This window comes from Tamandua tetradactyla, chromosome 16 (genome assembly GCF_023851605.1).
Source record: "Tamandua tetradactyla isolate mTamTet1 chromosome 16, mTamTet1.pri, whole genome shotgun sequence".
Taxonomy (NCBI): domain Eukaryota; kingdom Metazoa; phylum Chordata; class Mammalia; order Pilosa; family Myrmecophagidae; genus Tamandua; species Tamandua tetradactyla.
Genome location: NC_135342.1, coordinates 83,785,917 through 83,799,522, shown reverse-complemented (window position 1 = coordinate 83,799,522; position 13,606 = coordinate 83,785,917). Strand labels below are relative to the sequence as shown.

Genomic DNA, 13,606 nt, shown 5'->3' with positions numbered 1-13,606 from the left:
TATCAGCCTTCTTGAACCAAGGTATCTTTTCCTGGATGCCTTAGATCGGACATTTCTATACACTTGTTTTAACTGGGAAATTTTCTCAGCCTTAGAACTATAAACTGGCAACTTATTAAATTCCTCTTTGTAAAAGCCGTTCTGTTTTTGGTATATCACATTCTGGCAGCTAGCAAACTAGAACACTGCCCATGCAAGAAAAAACAAAACAAAACACTGACTGAGCTTTGTGCTAGTGGACGCTGCTGAGGAAGGGGGTGACGTCTTCCCTCCTGCTCTCTGTCCATGTCAGAGTCTCGGAAGGGCCTGGACCACTGCGGAGCTCTTCATGGGAGGGTGAAGCTGTGCAGCATCCAGTTAGTCTGAGTTGCTATTCTGAGCCGTGGGGGAGCACGCCCGGGCTGGGGTAAGATGGAAATGCGCTGCCGAGGCCTTGGGTGTGTCGTGTCCGCCTCTGTGCTGGAGGTGGGTGCAGCCAAGGATGCAGGGACACAAACCATGGATGGAAGAGCTGTGGAGCCAAAGAGGGCTGTCTGAAGAGAAGACTCTCAAAGTCCAGGTGCCTGCTGAACTGTGAAAAGATCTTTGCTGGTGGCGTTAAAGAAGATGCTGAAGAGCCTCCCCTCCGAGGTGGTTTTGAGCAGGACGGGGAAACGGGGGTGGCTGCGTCATGCCTGGCTGAGGCAGAGGCGAGAAGAGAGGCTGTGTTCCTGCGCCCGCTGAAGACCATGACTCCGTGGATAAGGTTGTCATTCAGAAGTGACATCTGTGGATGGCCACAGCTGTGAAGAGGAAAAGTCCTGGCCAAGCATGAGAGGCCAGTGCTCCCTCCAGCCCCAGAGGTCGGGGTGCTTCTGCAGATATGGGTGGTGGCCATGGGGGTGGCTGTGTGGGCATGACAGCTTTGGGCATGGAGGAAGCTTCAGTGGTCGCGGTGGCTTTGGTGGCAGCCAAGGGGGCGGATGATGAGGTGGCAGTGGGTTGGCTATAATGGATTTGGAAATGATGGAAGCATTCTGGGAGGTGGCAGAAGGTACGGTGATTGTGGCAATTACCACAGTCGTCTCCACATTTTGGAGCCATGAAGCGGGGAAACTTTGGAGGCAGAAGTTCTGGACCTTGTGGTGGTTCCAGTAGCAGTAGGAGGTACAGCAATGCCAGAAGGTTTTAATTTCAGGAAACAAAGCTTAGCAGGAGAGGAGAGCATGACAGGGAAGCTACAGGTTACAACAGATTTGTGAACTCAACAAGCACAGGGGAAACAGGCCTTGCTGCTTCAAAGAAGACATGTTTTAAACAATCTCGTGTATGGGCAAAAAAACATGACGACTGTATTTGTGACTGACTGTATAACAGGTTATCTTAGTTTCTGTTGTGTGGAAAGTGGAAAGTATTCCAACAAAGGAGTTCAGTGTGTGTGTTTCTCACCCATGCTGTTGGTTGCTAAATGTAATCGTTTGATCATGATGCTGAATAAATGTGTCTTTAAAAAAAGAATGAGCACAAATCAAGGATTTAACTGCTCACCTGGAGAAATTAGAGAAAGAACAGCGAACTAACCCAAAAGCAAATAGACAACTCAGCGTCAAGGGACTGAGAGAGCATTCTTGACTGAAAGCGGGAAGAGAGAAATGAGACAAAATTAAGTGTAAGTGGCTCAGAATTTCAAAGAGAGGTTATCCTGGAGGTTATTCTTATGTATCATATAGATATCCCCTTTTTAGATTAAGGTGTATCAGGCTGGAGGGAACTGCCTGAAACTGTAGAGCTGTGTCCCAGTAGCCATGTTTCTTGAAGATGATTGTGTAATGATAGAGCTTTCACAATGTGACTGTGTGATTGTAAAAACCTTGTGTCTGATGCTCCTTTTATCTATGGTATGGACTGATGAGTAAAACACATGGATTAAAAATATAATAGGGGGAACAAATGTCAAAAATAAAAAACATATTGGATAGACTGAAATACTAGTAGTCAGTGAAAGGGAGGGACAAGGAGTATGCTATGTGTCAATTTTTTCTTTTTGTTTCTTTTTCTGGAATGATGCAAATGTTCTAAAAAATGATCAGGTGATGAACACATTATCATCACATCAGGTGTGATGATAATGTGAGCCACTGATTGTACACCACGTATGGAATGTTTATATGTCAAAAATGTATGGTGGACCCTGATGGCTCAGTGGCAGAGTTCTCACCTGCTATGCCAGAACTCCAGGTTCGATTCCCTGAGCTTGCCCATGTAAAAAAAAAAAAAGAATGTATGTGCTTTTATGTTGTTACATAACTAGAAATTAAAAATTTTTTTAAAAAAGCAAATAGAGAAATAACAAAAATTAGAGCAGAAATAAATGAGCTGGAGAACAAAAAAATATATATAGAAAAAATCAACAAAACCAAAACTTGGTTCTTTGAGAAAATCAATAAAATTAATGAACTCCTGCTAGGCTGACAAAGAAAAAGGAGAGAGGACACCAATAAAATCAGAAACGAGAGGGGTGTCGCTTCCATGGATCCTGAAGAAATCATAAGAGGGCACTAGGAACAGCTATACGCCCACAAACTGGACAACTTAGGTGAAATGGACGAATTCCAAAACAGGTCGCTGCACTGAGGGCACGGGAAGCAAGAGCTGGCCGAGCCCAGGGGTGAAGACGTCGGCCAGAAGCTCCGCGCAAAGACAGGGCCGGACTCCCCGGACCTTCACCGACATCCCACCCTGCGCGAGCTCAACCTCGGGGGAGACCCGGGGAGGCACACGAAACGCAGCACGCAGGACCCGCGGATACGCGCAAGCCCGCCGCACCTGCCCCGAGGAGGCCCACGCCGGGGCGCAGAAGCCGCCAGGGGCGGACACGGGTGCGGGCGGATGAGCGCCGCGGGGGCCCGAGGCCCCGGGTCGGGAAGGAACCGCGGAGGCTGAGCGCTGGGCCCCTCCCGGGCCCACGGGGAACTCGCCCGGCTGCGTGGGGACCCACCCTGGCCAAGCCCCGATCGGTGGCGCCGCTGGCTCCGCCCGCCCTACGCCTGTCTTGCCTGATAGCCAATCCCTATTGGAGAGGCCGGGGCGTGTCCGCGCCGGGCCCCGCCCCGCCGCTGCGGCTGATGGGCGGAGTGGCTCCGGGCGGAAGGGCCGGCGGGCGCAGGAGGTGTCTTCAGTGGCCCGCCGGGATGGGCAGCAGCGCGCTGTGCGAGGACTACCGGCTGTGCCTGGAGCGCGAGCTGCGGCGTGGCCGCGCGGGCGTGTGCGGAGACCGGTCGCTGCGTGCCGTGCTCTGGCACATCCTGGTGGAGGACTTCGAGCTGCACGGCGCGCTGCAGGACGACGCACTGCCACTGCTCACCGACGGGCTGGGGGGCCGCGCCGACCTGGCACCCGCGCTGCGCGGCCTGGCGCGCGCCTTCGAGCTGCTGGAGCTGGCGGCTGTGCACCTGTACCTGCTGCCCTGGAGGAAGGAGTTCACCACCATCAAGGTGGGCGCCTAGGGCCGAGGGTTCTGGGTGCCAATGGGGGCGCGCGGAGGCTCCCGGCAACGGTTCCCCTGCCGCTCCCTGGACCTTGAACATGGGAGGGTGGAGGGCAGACTTGTGCGCTTGCCTCCTGGGGACTCTGCCCCTCAGAGCTTGTGCGCTTGTCCTTCCCAATGCGGCTTCGGCCCACGGTCGCCACGGGATCGCTAATGCAAGTGCACGGGAGGGACCTGAAATCCTCTGCATCTGAGCTCCATCGACGGGGAGGCGGAGGCCGGGTTCTGGAGGGGCCCCGTCCGCCCGGGGGTTGGGTCTGCTCATGGACTCAGTTTACCTTCGGCACCGTTGAAGGTAGAGGCTGCGCCCCGCAGCGAGGCTGGCCTGGCCCCGCCAGGGTCGCTGCCGGAGCGAGGGGAGGGCCAGGACCGCGGTGCGTCACCACGCACGTGGGTGAGGCACGCCCCCGCCGGTTGCCATGGCAACAGCAGCCTGTCTCGGGCAGGGAGAAAGGAGGCTGCCGCGCCACTCTTGCGGCTGGCTGGGGTTCCAGGGCTTCCATTCATTTGCTCGCTCATTCATCCACGCAGAAGGGCACGAGGCCGCCTACGCTGCCCTTCCCAGCACTGGGCCCCGCAGCAGGAGAGGCGGGTCTGCCCTGGGGGAGCACGGGTGGGGAAACAGCCCGCGGGCCTTCCTGCGAGGCCACCCCATTGCGATCCCATCCTGATTTTCCTAGTCATGTGGCTTGGGGCAGATTCATGTCTCTGAACCGGTCTCTTCCTCTGAAATGGGCACAAGAAAAGTCCTGCCTCATGGGGAAGGTGCCACGGCCCCAAGTGGGGCAGGTGCGGAGTGGGGCACCACCGCGGCTGCACACCGGGTGGAATAGACTCGGCTGCGAGCGAGTGGGAGAGCCGCCTCTGCAAGGACAGAGGTGTCCTCCCAGGGAGAGGCCCTCCAGCCATTCAGGGAGGACAGCGAGGAGCAGAGCAGGCTAAGGACGGGTTGTAGAAGCAACAAGACATATCCCAGACTAGTAACCGCAGTAAACCAGAGAAGGGACAAGGAACGGACTGCAGGGACACAGGAAGAGGGAGTTTTCCCCACAGGAGAGCTTTTCCAGTTGTGAACCATTTTTTTTTTTTAATTAGATCGTTAACTGTCTGACACCTGCGCCCAGCTCTAAGTATTTAAATCAGAATCCCCCGGGTGGGCCAGGCTTCCGGAGAGGAGTGTGAACCCAGCTGGGACGCTGCCTCCGGGCCGGTGTGGCAGGGGCGTGGGCCGGGACCCCCGAGGCCGCCCACCCAGCCTGCTGACGCGCTCCCTCCCCCGCAGACCTTCTCTGGGGGCTACGTGCACGTGCTCAAGGGTGTGCTCTCAGAGGACCTCCTCACCAAGAGCTTCCAGAAGATGGGCTACGTGCGCAGAGACAAGCACCGCTTCACGGTGGTCGCGCCGCCTCCCGCCTGCCAGCTGCTGCAGGCGGCCCTCGGCTGCTTCGCGCTGCGGCTGGAGTGCGAGATCCTGGGCGAGGTCCTGGCCCAGCTGGGCACCAGCGTGCTGCCGGCCGAGGAGCTGCTGGAGGCGCGCCGGGCCAGCGGGGACGTGGCCTCCTGCGTGGTCCGCCTGCAACAGCGACTGGTGCGCGACGAGGAGCCGCCGCCCCTGCCTCCCCGGGGCTCCCCTGCAGCCTACGGGGCCTCGCTGGAGCTGTACCGCGCCCCGCAGGGCGAGGGCTCCGAGGCCGCCAGCCTGTACGGGGGGCTCTGGGAGCAGAGCGCCCAGGTGTGGGGAGACGGGGGTCCGGCCGCGGAGGACCCGAGCGCCAACCCGCCGCAGGCCGCCAGCCCACCATACGGCGCCTCGGAGGAGGAGCTGGCGCTGGAGCCCGAGCCCGCACCGTTTTCCTTCCTCTCGCTGCGCCGAGAGCTGGGTTCGCTCGGGGCCCTGGCCACACCCGAACCCCCTGGGAGCCCCGCGCGGGCCGGTCACCGACGTCTATGGGGGGAAGGGGCCGCGGCGTACGCGCCGGCCGCGGGGTACCGGGCGCACAGCTGCCTGCCCACGGGTGCCCTGCCCGCTCTGCGCTGCGCCACATGCCGCCAGCTGCACGCCGCCCACTGTGCGGCCTTGCCCGCCTGCCGCCGCGACCACGCGCTCCACACGCTCTACGGCGAGGCCCAGCGGCGTCTCTGGCTGCAGCGCTCGCAGGTGGACGCGCTGCTCCTGGACGGCGGCCCGCGCGCCAGGCCATAGGCCCCCCCGCGACAACCGGCGTAGTGCTTCCTGGAGGGAGGCGCCGCCAAGCCCACATGTGGGGGCAGGAGGCTCCAGCCTCTGCTGGAAGCCAGACCTCCTCAGCAGCGGGGTCCCCTAAGTCCTCAGCACCTGGGTTCCCTGGGAGGGTGGCGGTGAATAGGCCAGGCTGGGCACCCCCAAACCTGTCTCCGCGAAGGCAACCATCTTCAGATCCTCTGGGGCCCCCTCCCCACCTTAGGACCCCAGTAGCAGCCTGCCCAAGGCCCAAGCCATCCCTGCGGTAGACACTCTGCCCTGGGGCTCTCATGGGGCTCTGCCCATGCCTGGCTGCCCTCTGGGGCAGCCCCGGCTCCCACCCCAGCCTGTCAGGTGTCAAAGGCTTGGGTTGGATGAGCTGCGGGTCCAGCTCCAAGCCACACTGTGCCCCAGGTCACAGCCACGTGGGAGAAAGTATTCAGGACCCCAGGGACAGACCCCCTTGGGGGTGGAGTGGGGGGGGGGAGTTCTCAAGAACCAGTGACCAGCACCAGTGGCCTCCTTCCTCACCACAGGGCCAGGCAAAAGCACTGCTGCCCTCCCCTGCCTAGGAGGCAGGAGGAGGGGTCAGCCACAGGCACTCCCATCCCCAAGGCCAAAAAGATCGTGGGGCAGGAAAGAGGCTGGGGCCCCTGCCCACCTGCTGCCCGAAGTCCAGGACAGACTGCTTGGGCCAAGGCAGGCAGGGCCTACTCCTGCCCCTGTTCCCCAAGAGTGGGGAGCCCATGGCCCCAGGATGAGGCCCAGGAAGCTCTAGCCACGGGGCCATTCCCTGAAACAGGCTGGAGGCACCTCCACAGCTAGAGGGGACAGTGATGTGGCAGTCAGGAGGGGAGAAGGGGCCGGCTCTGAAACAGCTGCACTGTCCTCTGCCGCCTTCCACCACCCATCCTGTGGGTGGGACATGAATTTGAGATCTGAACCTCAAAGGCATATTAAAGACAGCAAAACTGCCCATGAAGCCTTTATCTGCCACCACCTCTCAGCGCCAAATCCCTGATCCCGCTGGCCTTGTGTTGGCCCAAGAGAGACCATCTCCAGGACAGCATCCCGTCGCAGCCCAGACTCCTCACATCCTGCAGGCTCTGCCCAAGGCCACCACAGCCTCTTCCTGCCGCAGGCAGCTGGTGACCAAAGGGACGAAAGCAGGCTCCAGGGGCAGCTTGTCCCAGGTCAGTGTCCACCTCAAATAGCACCGGCACGCCCATCTGACAGGGAGGAGGGTGCTGGGCTTACCAAATGGGGCCCGCTGCAGCAACCTGCCACAAGGGATGGCCTGCGCCCAGCAGCAGGGAGCCCTTCTGCCCCCACACACCCCGTCTCACCCCCACATCCCCTGCCTGCCCATTCCTGAATGCGAACAGTGGGCATAGGCACAGGACAGCGGCATCTTGCCCTCATGGCACAGGACCAGCTAAAAGCCCCATGCTCATGCCGGCTCCTACCTTATCAGGGCTTGCAGCGCTTGCTCTGCCCCTCGGCGCCCGAGGTGGCAACCGGTGGGCCCCGCTTGTTGCGGTGGTGGGGGAAGGTGGGCATGAGCTCCGGCTCGCAGGCTGTGGGAGAAGGGCCTGCTCAGTGCTGCGAGGGCTCTTCCCAAGCCCACTTGACCTGGCTGGAGGCTGCACGTGGTGTCCTAGTGCCTGAGCCCCTGCCTAGGGGAACCAGACCCTTGACCAAGCTCCCTGCAGCCCAGGGGTGGGGACTTACGCAGGGGCTTCTCCTTGAAGTAGGAGCTCTCCAGGCAATCCCCAGCAGTGGCCCTAGGGAACAAATGGGCCCTGAGTCTCGGACAAGCTGATCCCCATCGTGTGCCCACCCAACCCCCCTTGCCTTAGGCAGCAAGCGAAGCCCAACAGCAAATTCCCCACCATAGAACAAGGTGGCAGGCGGGGCCTGGGCCCAGCTGTGCTCCAAGGACCCCTGAGCAATTTCCAGGGGCAGGTACACGGGGCTGCCGCCCAGGAGCGCCGCGCCGGGCTGGTACCTTTTCTTCGGGTCATACATAAAGAGGAAGTTGAGCAGGCGCAGCCCGGCCTCCGAGAGCCAGGGGAACTTGTGCTTGAGGTTGTTGTACGGCTGCTTCCTCAGGCTGTACTGGCCGGCCAGCGGCAACTTGGAGAAGCCCTGCAGGAGCCGGAAGCTGAGGCCCAGTGTGGGGTGGGCGGGCAGGGCTGGGGGTCTGGCATACTCACCGGCCAGATGTTCTCACTGGGGGTCCCCAGCAACTGGACGATCAGGTCAATCTGATGGACTTCGGAGGTGCCCGGGAGGAGTGGCTTGTGAGCCAGCAGCTCGGCCACAATGCAGCCCACGGCCCTGGGGGCAGGGGGTGGGGGGCTCCACTGAGCACCTGCTCGGCCTCTACAGCCTCTGTGCAGCGCCCCCGCCCCCAGCCTACAGCCCCCATGCCAGGGTCAGGAGTGTTGGCTTGGGAGGAGGCTCCTGTCCATATGGACAGATTCCAGCAGAGGCCTGGGGCACCTAAAGCTAGTCTGTTGCTCCCAGGCTCAGGTTCTCTGTTCCAGCCAGATGGGAGGAGAGCAGAGACCCCACCCCACTCGTGCCCAGCCTGAGAGCCCAGGGCAGAACAACCCACCCCGCCAGCACCCAGGGCAGCCAGGCCTTACCACATGTCGATGCTGGTGGTCTGGGTGGGGGTGCCCAGCAGCAGTTCTGGGGCCCGGTACCTGCACACAGAAGTGCCCTCACTGCCAGCCCTCCCCCTCCAGCCCCTTCACAGGTGGGAGCTTAAGGCAGCCACGTGGGGCCAGACCAGCTCTGAGGACAGCAAGGAGTAGCCACCCACTTCCAGCCCACAGCTCCCCTTACTGGGCCTCCTGGCTCTGTGGACTGGTGGCCCCTGCTGTGGACTCCACTGCTCGCGGGTTCCCAGGGCCTCCTGCAGCTGTGGCTGACCCCCCCCACACACACACACACCCCCACCTGCCTCCTGGGTGCTCACCAGAGCGTGACCACCTTGGGGGTCATAGGCTTCACGGGGACTCCAAAGGCCCGGGCCAGCCCGAAATCCGCTGTGCCAGAGGCAGGGAGGAGGGAGGTGTCACTCAGGGCAGCGGCCGTGTCTCCGGCTGCCCCCCAGGACGCCGGCGCCCACCTGTCTTCACGCAGCCCTTATCTGTCATGAGCAGGTTGGAGACCTTCAGGTCCCTGAGGGCGGGAGAGGAGCCGCAGGGTCACCATGGCGACAGCAACACTGACAGTGCCATCACCTCAGGTCCTCCTTTCGAGGCTGTGCATGAGACCCAGCGACCTGGTGGCCCAGGAGGGCAGGGCTGGCCCTGAGCCCGGATAAAGCCACACACTGTCCTGCCTCTCACACTGTCTGCTTCATCCATTCCAGGCGTAAAATGGGCTTCCAGGAGGTGCCTCTGAGCTGCAGACCTTCTCAGGGACTTGCCTGCACTCACAAGCTCAGGAACCCCTCCCCACGGAGCAGCTAGAAGCTCCTCCTGCTGCATCTCAGCCCCCTTTGCTCTCTCCCGGATGGCCTGACAAAGACAGGCTTGGACCCCGGCACCTCCACCCCTACCCGTGTCGGAAGCCAGCCCTGCCCACCTGTGGATGATGAAGTTCCGGTGCAGGTACTGGAGGCCTCTGAGCACCTGAAGGACGATGCACTTCACCTGCAGAGGGCGGGGCGGCTGTCATGGTGGGCCTGAGAAAAGGGCAGTGCCACATCCACGGGGCCACAAGGGCTAACAGTCACCACAGCAGTCTCGAAGCAAAACTGTCCCCTCTGCTGCCCAAGAGCAGTGAGGCGGGGGGCGTGCAGCAGTTCCCAGGCCCAGCTCCTGGGCCTCAAGCACCATCCAAGGGACCTCATAGAGCCACATGTCCCTGGGCAGTTGCATGGGCACAGCAGAACGCTCACCCCCGCAGACAAGGACCCGTGAAGGCTCTCATGCCACCAGGGCTCCCGGCCGCACCTGAGCCTCAGAGAAGGGCGTTGACATGTTCTCCAGGAGGCTGGCCAGGTCCTGCTCACAGTAGCCCATCACGAGGAAGATGCTAGGAGGGACCCAGGAGACAGTGCACATCTGCCCACCCCCAGACGAACAGAGGGAGGGGCCTGGGCTAGGGCAGAGGCAGGGTGGGCTCGGCCAGCCCCAACGAGGCCTGGGGGGCTGCTCACCTCTCCAGGTGGTTGCCCACGACCACCTCCTTCAGCTCCACAACGTTGGGGTGGCGGAGGCGGAGGAGCAGTGTGATCTCCCGCAGGCTGCTGATGGGGATCCCTGCGGGCCCGCCAGCCGCCAGCCCTCAGCGCGCGCCCACCCGCAGGCAACCTGGGCCGTGGAGGGCCAATGGCGTGGGGCGCATGCTGGGGGCGGTGTGGGCCTGGGCAGAGGGGCAGGGCCCTGTGGGGAGGGTGTTTGGGGGAGGGGTGCCCAGAGAGGTTGAGGTGTGTCAGCAGGTGCTGGACACCCGGCGTGAGGGGACGGCTGCAGCCAGGGGCTGAAGCTCTGCACGTGAGGGTGGGAAGTGGGAGTGACGGGCTGAGGGAGAGGGGAGACCACATCAGGTGGGCAGGCAAGTGTCGTCCACCCAGGGGAAGCCCTCCAGGGGCCACCTCACAGGCACCCTCAGGTCAGCACAAACAGACGCACACGCCCAGCCCTGGAGGGCTGCAGTCCTGGGGATGCCTTCGGGCCCCCCCTCCCCGACTCACCGTCCTTCTCCTTGTCCATCCGCACCTTTTTCAGAGCAACAATCTCATCCGTGCGGGTGTCCCGGGCCCGATCTGCAGTGGAGACGCGTCAGGTTGCCCTCCTCCTGCCCGGCCCAGCAGCTGCCCGGCCCACTTGGGCCACTGCTGCTGCTCGTGGGCTGCTTTTCCCATCAATGTATGGCTGAGACTCAGCACATCCTAACAGGTCTCTTCAGCTTTTCCTTCTCAGAGTCAACTCGCAGATTCCGGCTCTGCGTTCTCGCATTCTAACAGTAAATATGGTGCTCTGCCGAGAGGAACAGCCCTCATTTTGTGCACCAATGCCTCCCCACAGCACCGCACGGCTCCCAAACACCTGGGATGTGGACAAGCAGCAAGTCACAGCTGCGCTGGGAAGTCTGCATGGCGTTGTGACGGCTTTCTGCACTCAGAGGCTGCCAACTCATATTTACTTGGACATGCTGGGAAGTTTGTAGTCATCACACCAGGAATTAAAGTTCCCCGGGACAAGCTTCCGCCCTGCCACCACAGTGGCGGTCTCACACAGCCCCCTGCCCCTCATGTCAGCCCCTCGAGCTGCAGTTCTGGCTGCCTTCACAGGCCACTTACACACAATGCCGTAGGTGCCTTCCCCAATGCGGTTCAGCTTCTCAAACTCCTTCACACTGCGGCACTGCCCTAGCTGAAAGAGAGAGGGGCTGCCAGCGGGGAGTATTTGGCTGCTAACGGAACAGCTGAGGAAGGGTATTTCACATGGGATTTGAACCAAAGGGCTCACTCAGAGTGTGAATACCACTCAGAAAGAGCAGATGACAGTTCTGGGCCACAGATGCTTGCGTGAAACATCAAAGATAGCCTAACTAAAAACCACAGCCACTAGCTGTGCAGATGTTGAAATTAAAGTTACTTAGAATTAAGTAAAATTAAAAGCTCAGTTCCTCAGTCACACTAGCTGTACAAGTGCTCAGCGGCCACATATGGCTCAATTGGACAATGCAGAAGGTCTCTGGGCAGTGCTGGTCTCAGCTGTGCTCCTGGAGATGACAAAGGCTTGGCAACGTGTGTCATGTATCTACCAGGGGCAGTGGAAACACTTCTTTGGCAGAGGCTGCTAAATGTCCCCAACATCCCTGTGTCCCTTCTTTCTGTAGGTTATGAAACGCTCCCCAGTGGCATGGGGCAGCCCAGCCCATGGCTGTATCCCCCAGCCTCCGTCGTGCTAGGTGGGACCATATGATGAGATTCTAGCCAATGGATGTGAGCAGAAGACACACGAGTGACTCCCAGGTCAAAGAAAGCTGGGTACCACACACCTCTCTGCCCCAACAGTCCTGTCCCACCTCATGAAAAACAATACCTCTCTGTGGGATATTAGGGAAGAGTGAAATAAAGCCCGATTTCACTTGATTCACTGTAGTTTGGGGTCTCTGTCCTAGCTGACAGCCAGTGCCCTGAGATACCTACATAATGCCATGCATTCACAGGTGGACTGACTGACGATGGGTCAGATGAGCACTTGCACTCCTACTTCCATTCTCTAACCAACCCCAGCCCTCAGACCACATTATTTTTTGCACCCAGAACATCAAGTCAGAATTATCTGGCCTGGCTCTGGTTCTCTTCCGTGATCTCGCCTCGACCTCCCTCTCTCACTGCAGTCTCCCTTCTTACAGTCCCTGTCCGAGCAAGGGCAACTCCTGTGGTTGTAACACCCCTATTTCTCTTCTCCCTTCTCCCTGACTTTGTGGCTGTTGCACACCCACCCCCATCTCGATTACCCAGCCTCACACTTCCTGGGCAAGAAATGTCACCCCTCTACGATTTTCCCCCAACCTTCAGCTGAAAACAATTCCTTTTTCTGAAATCCCTGTCACTTTGTCTTCCCGCACCTTGCATCATCCTTGCCTGGGTCGGCCCTTGGACCCTGCTGAGAGCAGGGCTCCCCGACTCCCCGCTCTGGCCCCAGCAGCCGGCAAGGACCCCGAGTTCTGAACATCCCCCGTGTGACGAATGTACAGCGGCCAGCCCAGGACCCAAGCGAAGCTCCTGCTGCTCCATCACCCACAGTGCGTTGATGCTTCTCACGGGACAAGGGACTTGGGCTCCCCACACATCACCAAGTAATAAAAACGCAGCCAGCACCCGGGCCCGAGCTTCCGTCCCCCGCCAGCCGTCCGCGGGGTAAACCCGCCAACACCCCCGGGCCTCGCCGCCGCGTCTCCACAAAGGCGCAAGTAATGGCAGCTACGGACAAGGTCGCCGAGAGCACCAAGCGATGCTGACTCACGCAGAGGCCCCGCACGGAGGCCCGGCAAGGGGAGGACCGCCGGCGTCCCCAGGGAGCCGGGCAAAACCCGCCCGGGGCCGGGCCTCGCGGCCCGCGACGCCCCGACCCGCGCAGCCTCCCGCGGGCTGCCGCGCCGCCGCGAGAATCTCTGGGACTGTCGTTCCGGCCCGTGCCGGAAAGCGCGCGGCTGTAGCGCGGCCCGAGTGGCTCCCCGTCTCACCCTGTGCTCCGGAGGCACCGTGAAGAAGCCTTCCTTACGGATACACCTCAGACGGATCTGCTCCGGCTCCGGCTCCGGCTCCCCCATGCCGAGCGCCAGCCGCGCTCCTCGTGTGCGCAGGCGCAGGCGGGGCCCCTCGGCGCAGGCGCGCGACCTTCTTCCGGGGCGCGCGCGACTCAGCAACGGTTCCCAAGGGAACCGGGGCCTCCGCCGCGGCTGCCGTCCGCTCGGACGCCGCAGGTCCCTCGTCGCCGAGCTCTCCGGTCACGCAGAGCGTCGACTGGCATGTATGGTGTGTGAATAAAACTGCTTTGAAGTAAAAATTAAAAATAAAAGAGGAGGCCCGAGCGCGGCGCGAGCGGCCAGTGGGCGGGCCCGGGACCCCGGCCGGACCCCAGCTGGGGCGGCTGTAAGGCTGCCGCGGAGCACGCCAGGGTGGGCCTGGGCCTGGGCGGGCACGACGGGGACGGGAGCAGGGCGGGCGTGGGGACGTGCCGGAAGAGAGCATTGGCAGGACGCGGCGATGGGTGCGCGGAGGGCGGGCCGGCCGTGCACGGCCGAGGGGAGTCATGAGGCGGGGCGGTGAAGGCAAGTGCCAGGCCGCCAGGACCGGCCTCTCTGCGAGGGAGCACGGAGAA

General features: G+C 61.1%; 2 protein-coding genes across 2 annotated transcripts; one reads left to right on the top strand and one right to left on the bottom strand.

Moving 5' to 3' along the window:
* Positions 1-3,169: 3,169 nt before the first annotated feature.
* SPATA2L (spermatogenesis associated 2 like) lies at positions 3,170-5,729 on the top strand. The gene is made up of 2 exons (XM_077133319.1): positions 3,170-3,473; positions 4,809-5,729. The coding sequence occupies exons 1-2, from the start codon at positions 3,171-3,173 to the stop codon at positions 5,727-5,729; spliced, it is 1,224 nt and encodes a 407-aa protein (XP_076989434.1). The 5' UTR covers position 3,170.
* Positions 5,730-6,716: 987 nt separating this feature from the next.
* Positions 6,717-13,093, bottom strand: CDK10 (cyclin dependent kinase 10). Its single transcript, XM_077133320.1, has 14 exons — positions 12,969-13,093; positions 11,071-11,143; positions 10,462-10,533; positions 9,925-10,027; positions 9,719-9,800; positions 9,348-9,415; positions 8,887-8,939; positions 8,734-8,803; positions 8,399-8,458; positions 7,964-8,087; positions 7,756-7,895; positions 7,479-7,531; positions 7,214-7,324; positions 6,717-6,976 (listed from the first exon to the last, which is right to left on the bottom strand). The coding sequence occupies exons 1-13, from the start codon at positions 13,053-13,055 to the stop codon at positions 7,218-7,220; spliced, it is 1,092 nt and encodes a 363-aa protein (XP_076989435.1). The 5' UTR covers positions 13,056-13,093; the 3' UTR covers positions 6,717-6,976; positions 7,214-7,217.
* Positions 13,094-13,606: the final 513 nt, after the last annotated feature.

Bases quoted from the DNA above. Each gene is read 5' to 3' on its own strand.
- SPATA2L (XM_077133319.1), top strand. From the start codon at position 3,171: ATGGGCAGCAGCGCGCTGTGCGAGGACTACCGGCTGTGCCTGGAGCGC. The intron at 3,474-4,808 runs GTGGGCGCCTAG...CCTCCCCCGCAG, and splicing joins AGGAGTTCACCACCATCAAG to ACCTTCTCTGGGGGCTACGT.
- CDK10 (XM_077133320.1), bottom strand. From the start codon at position 13,055: ATGGGGGAGCCGGAGCCGGAGCCGGAGCAGATCCGTCTGAGGTGTATC. The intron at 10,028-10,461 runs GTGAGTCGGGGA...GCGGGCCCGCAG, and splicing joins GATGGACAAGGAGAAGGACG to GGATCCCCATCAGCAGCCTG. The intron at 9,416-9,718 runs GTGCGGCCGGGA...CGCCCTCTGCAG, and splicing joins CGCCCTTCTCTGAGGCTCAG to GTGAAGTGCATCGTCCTTCA.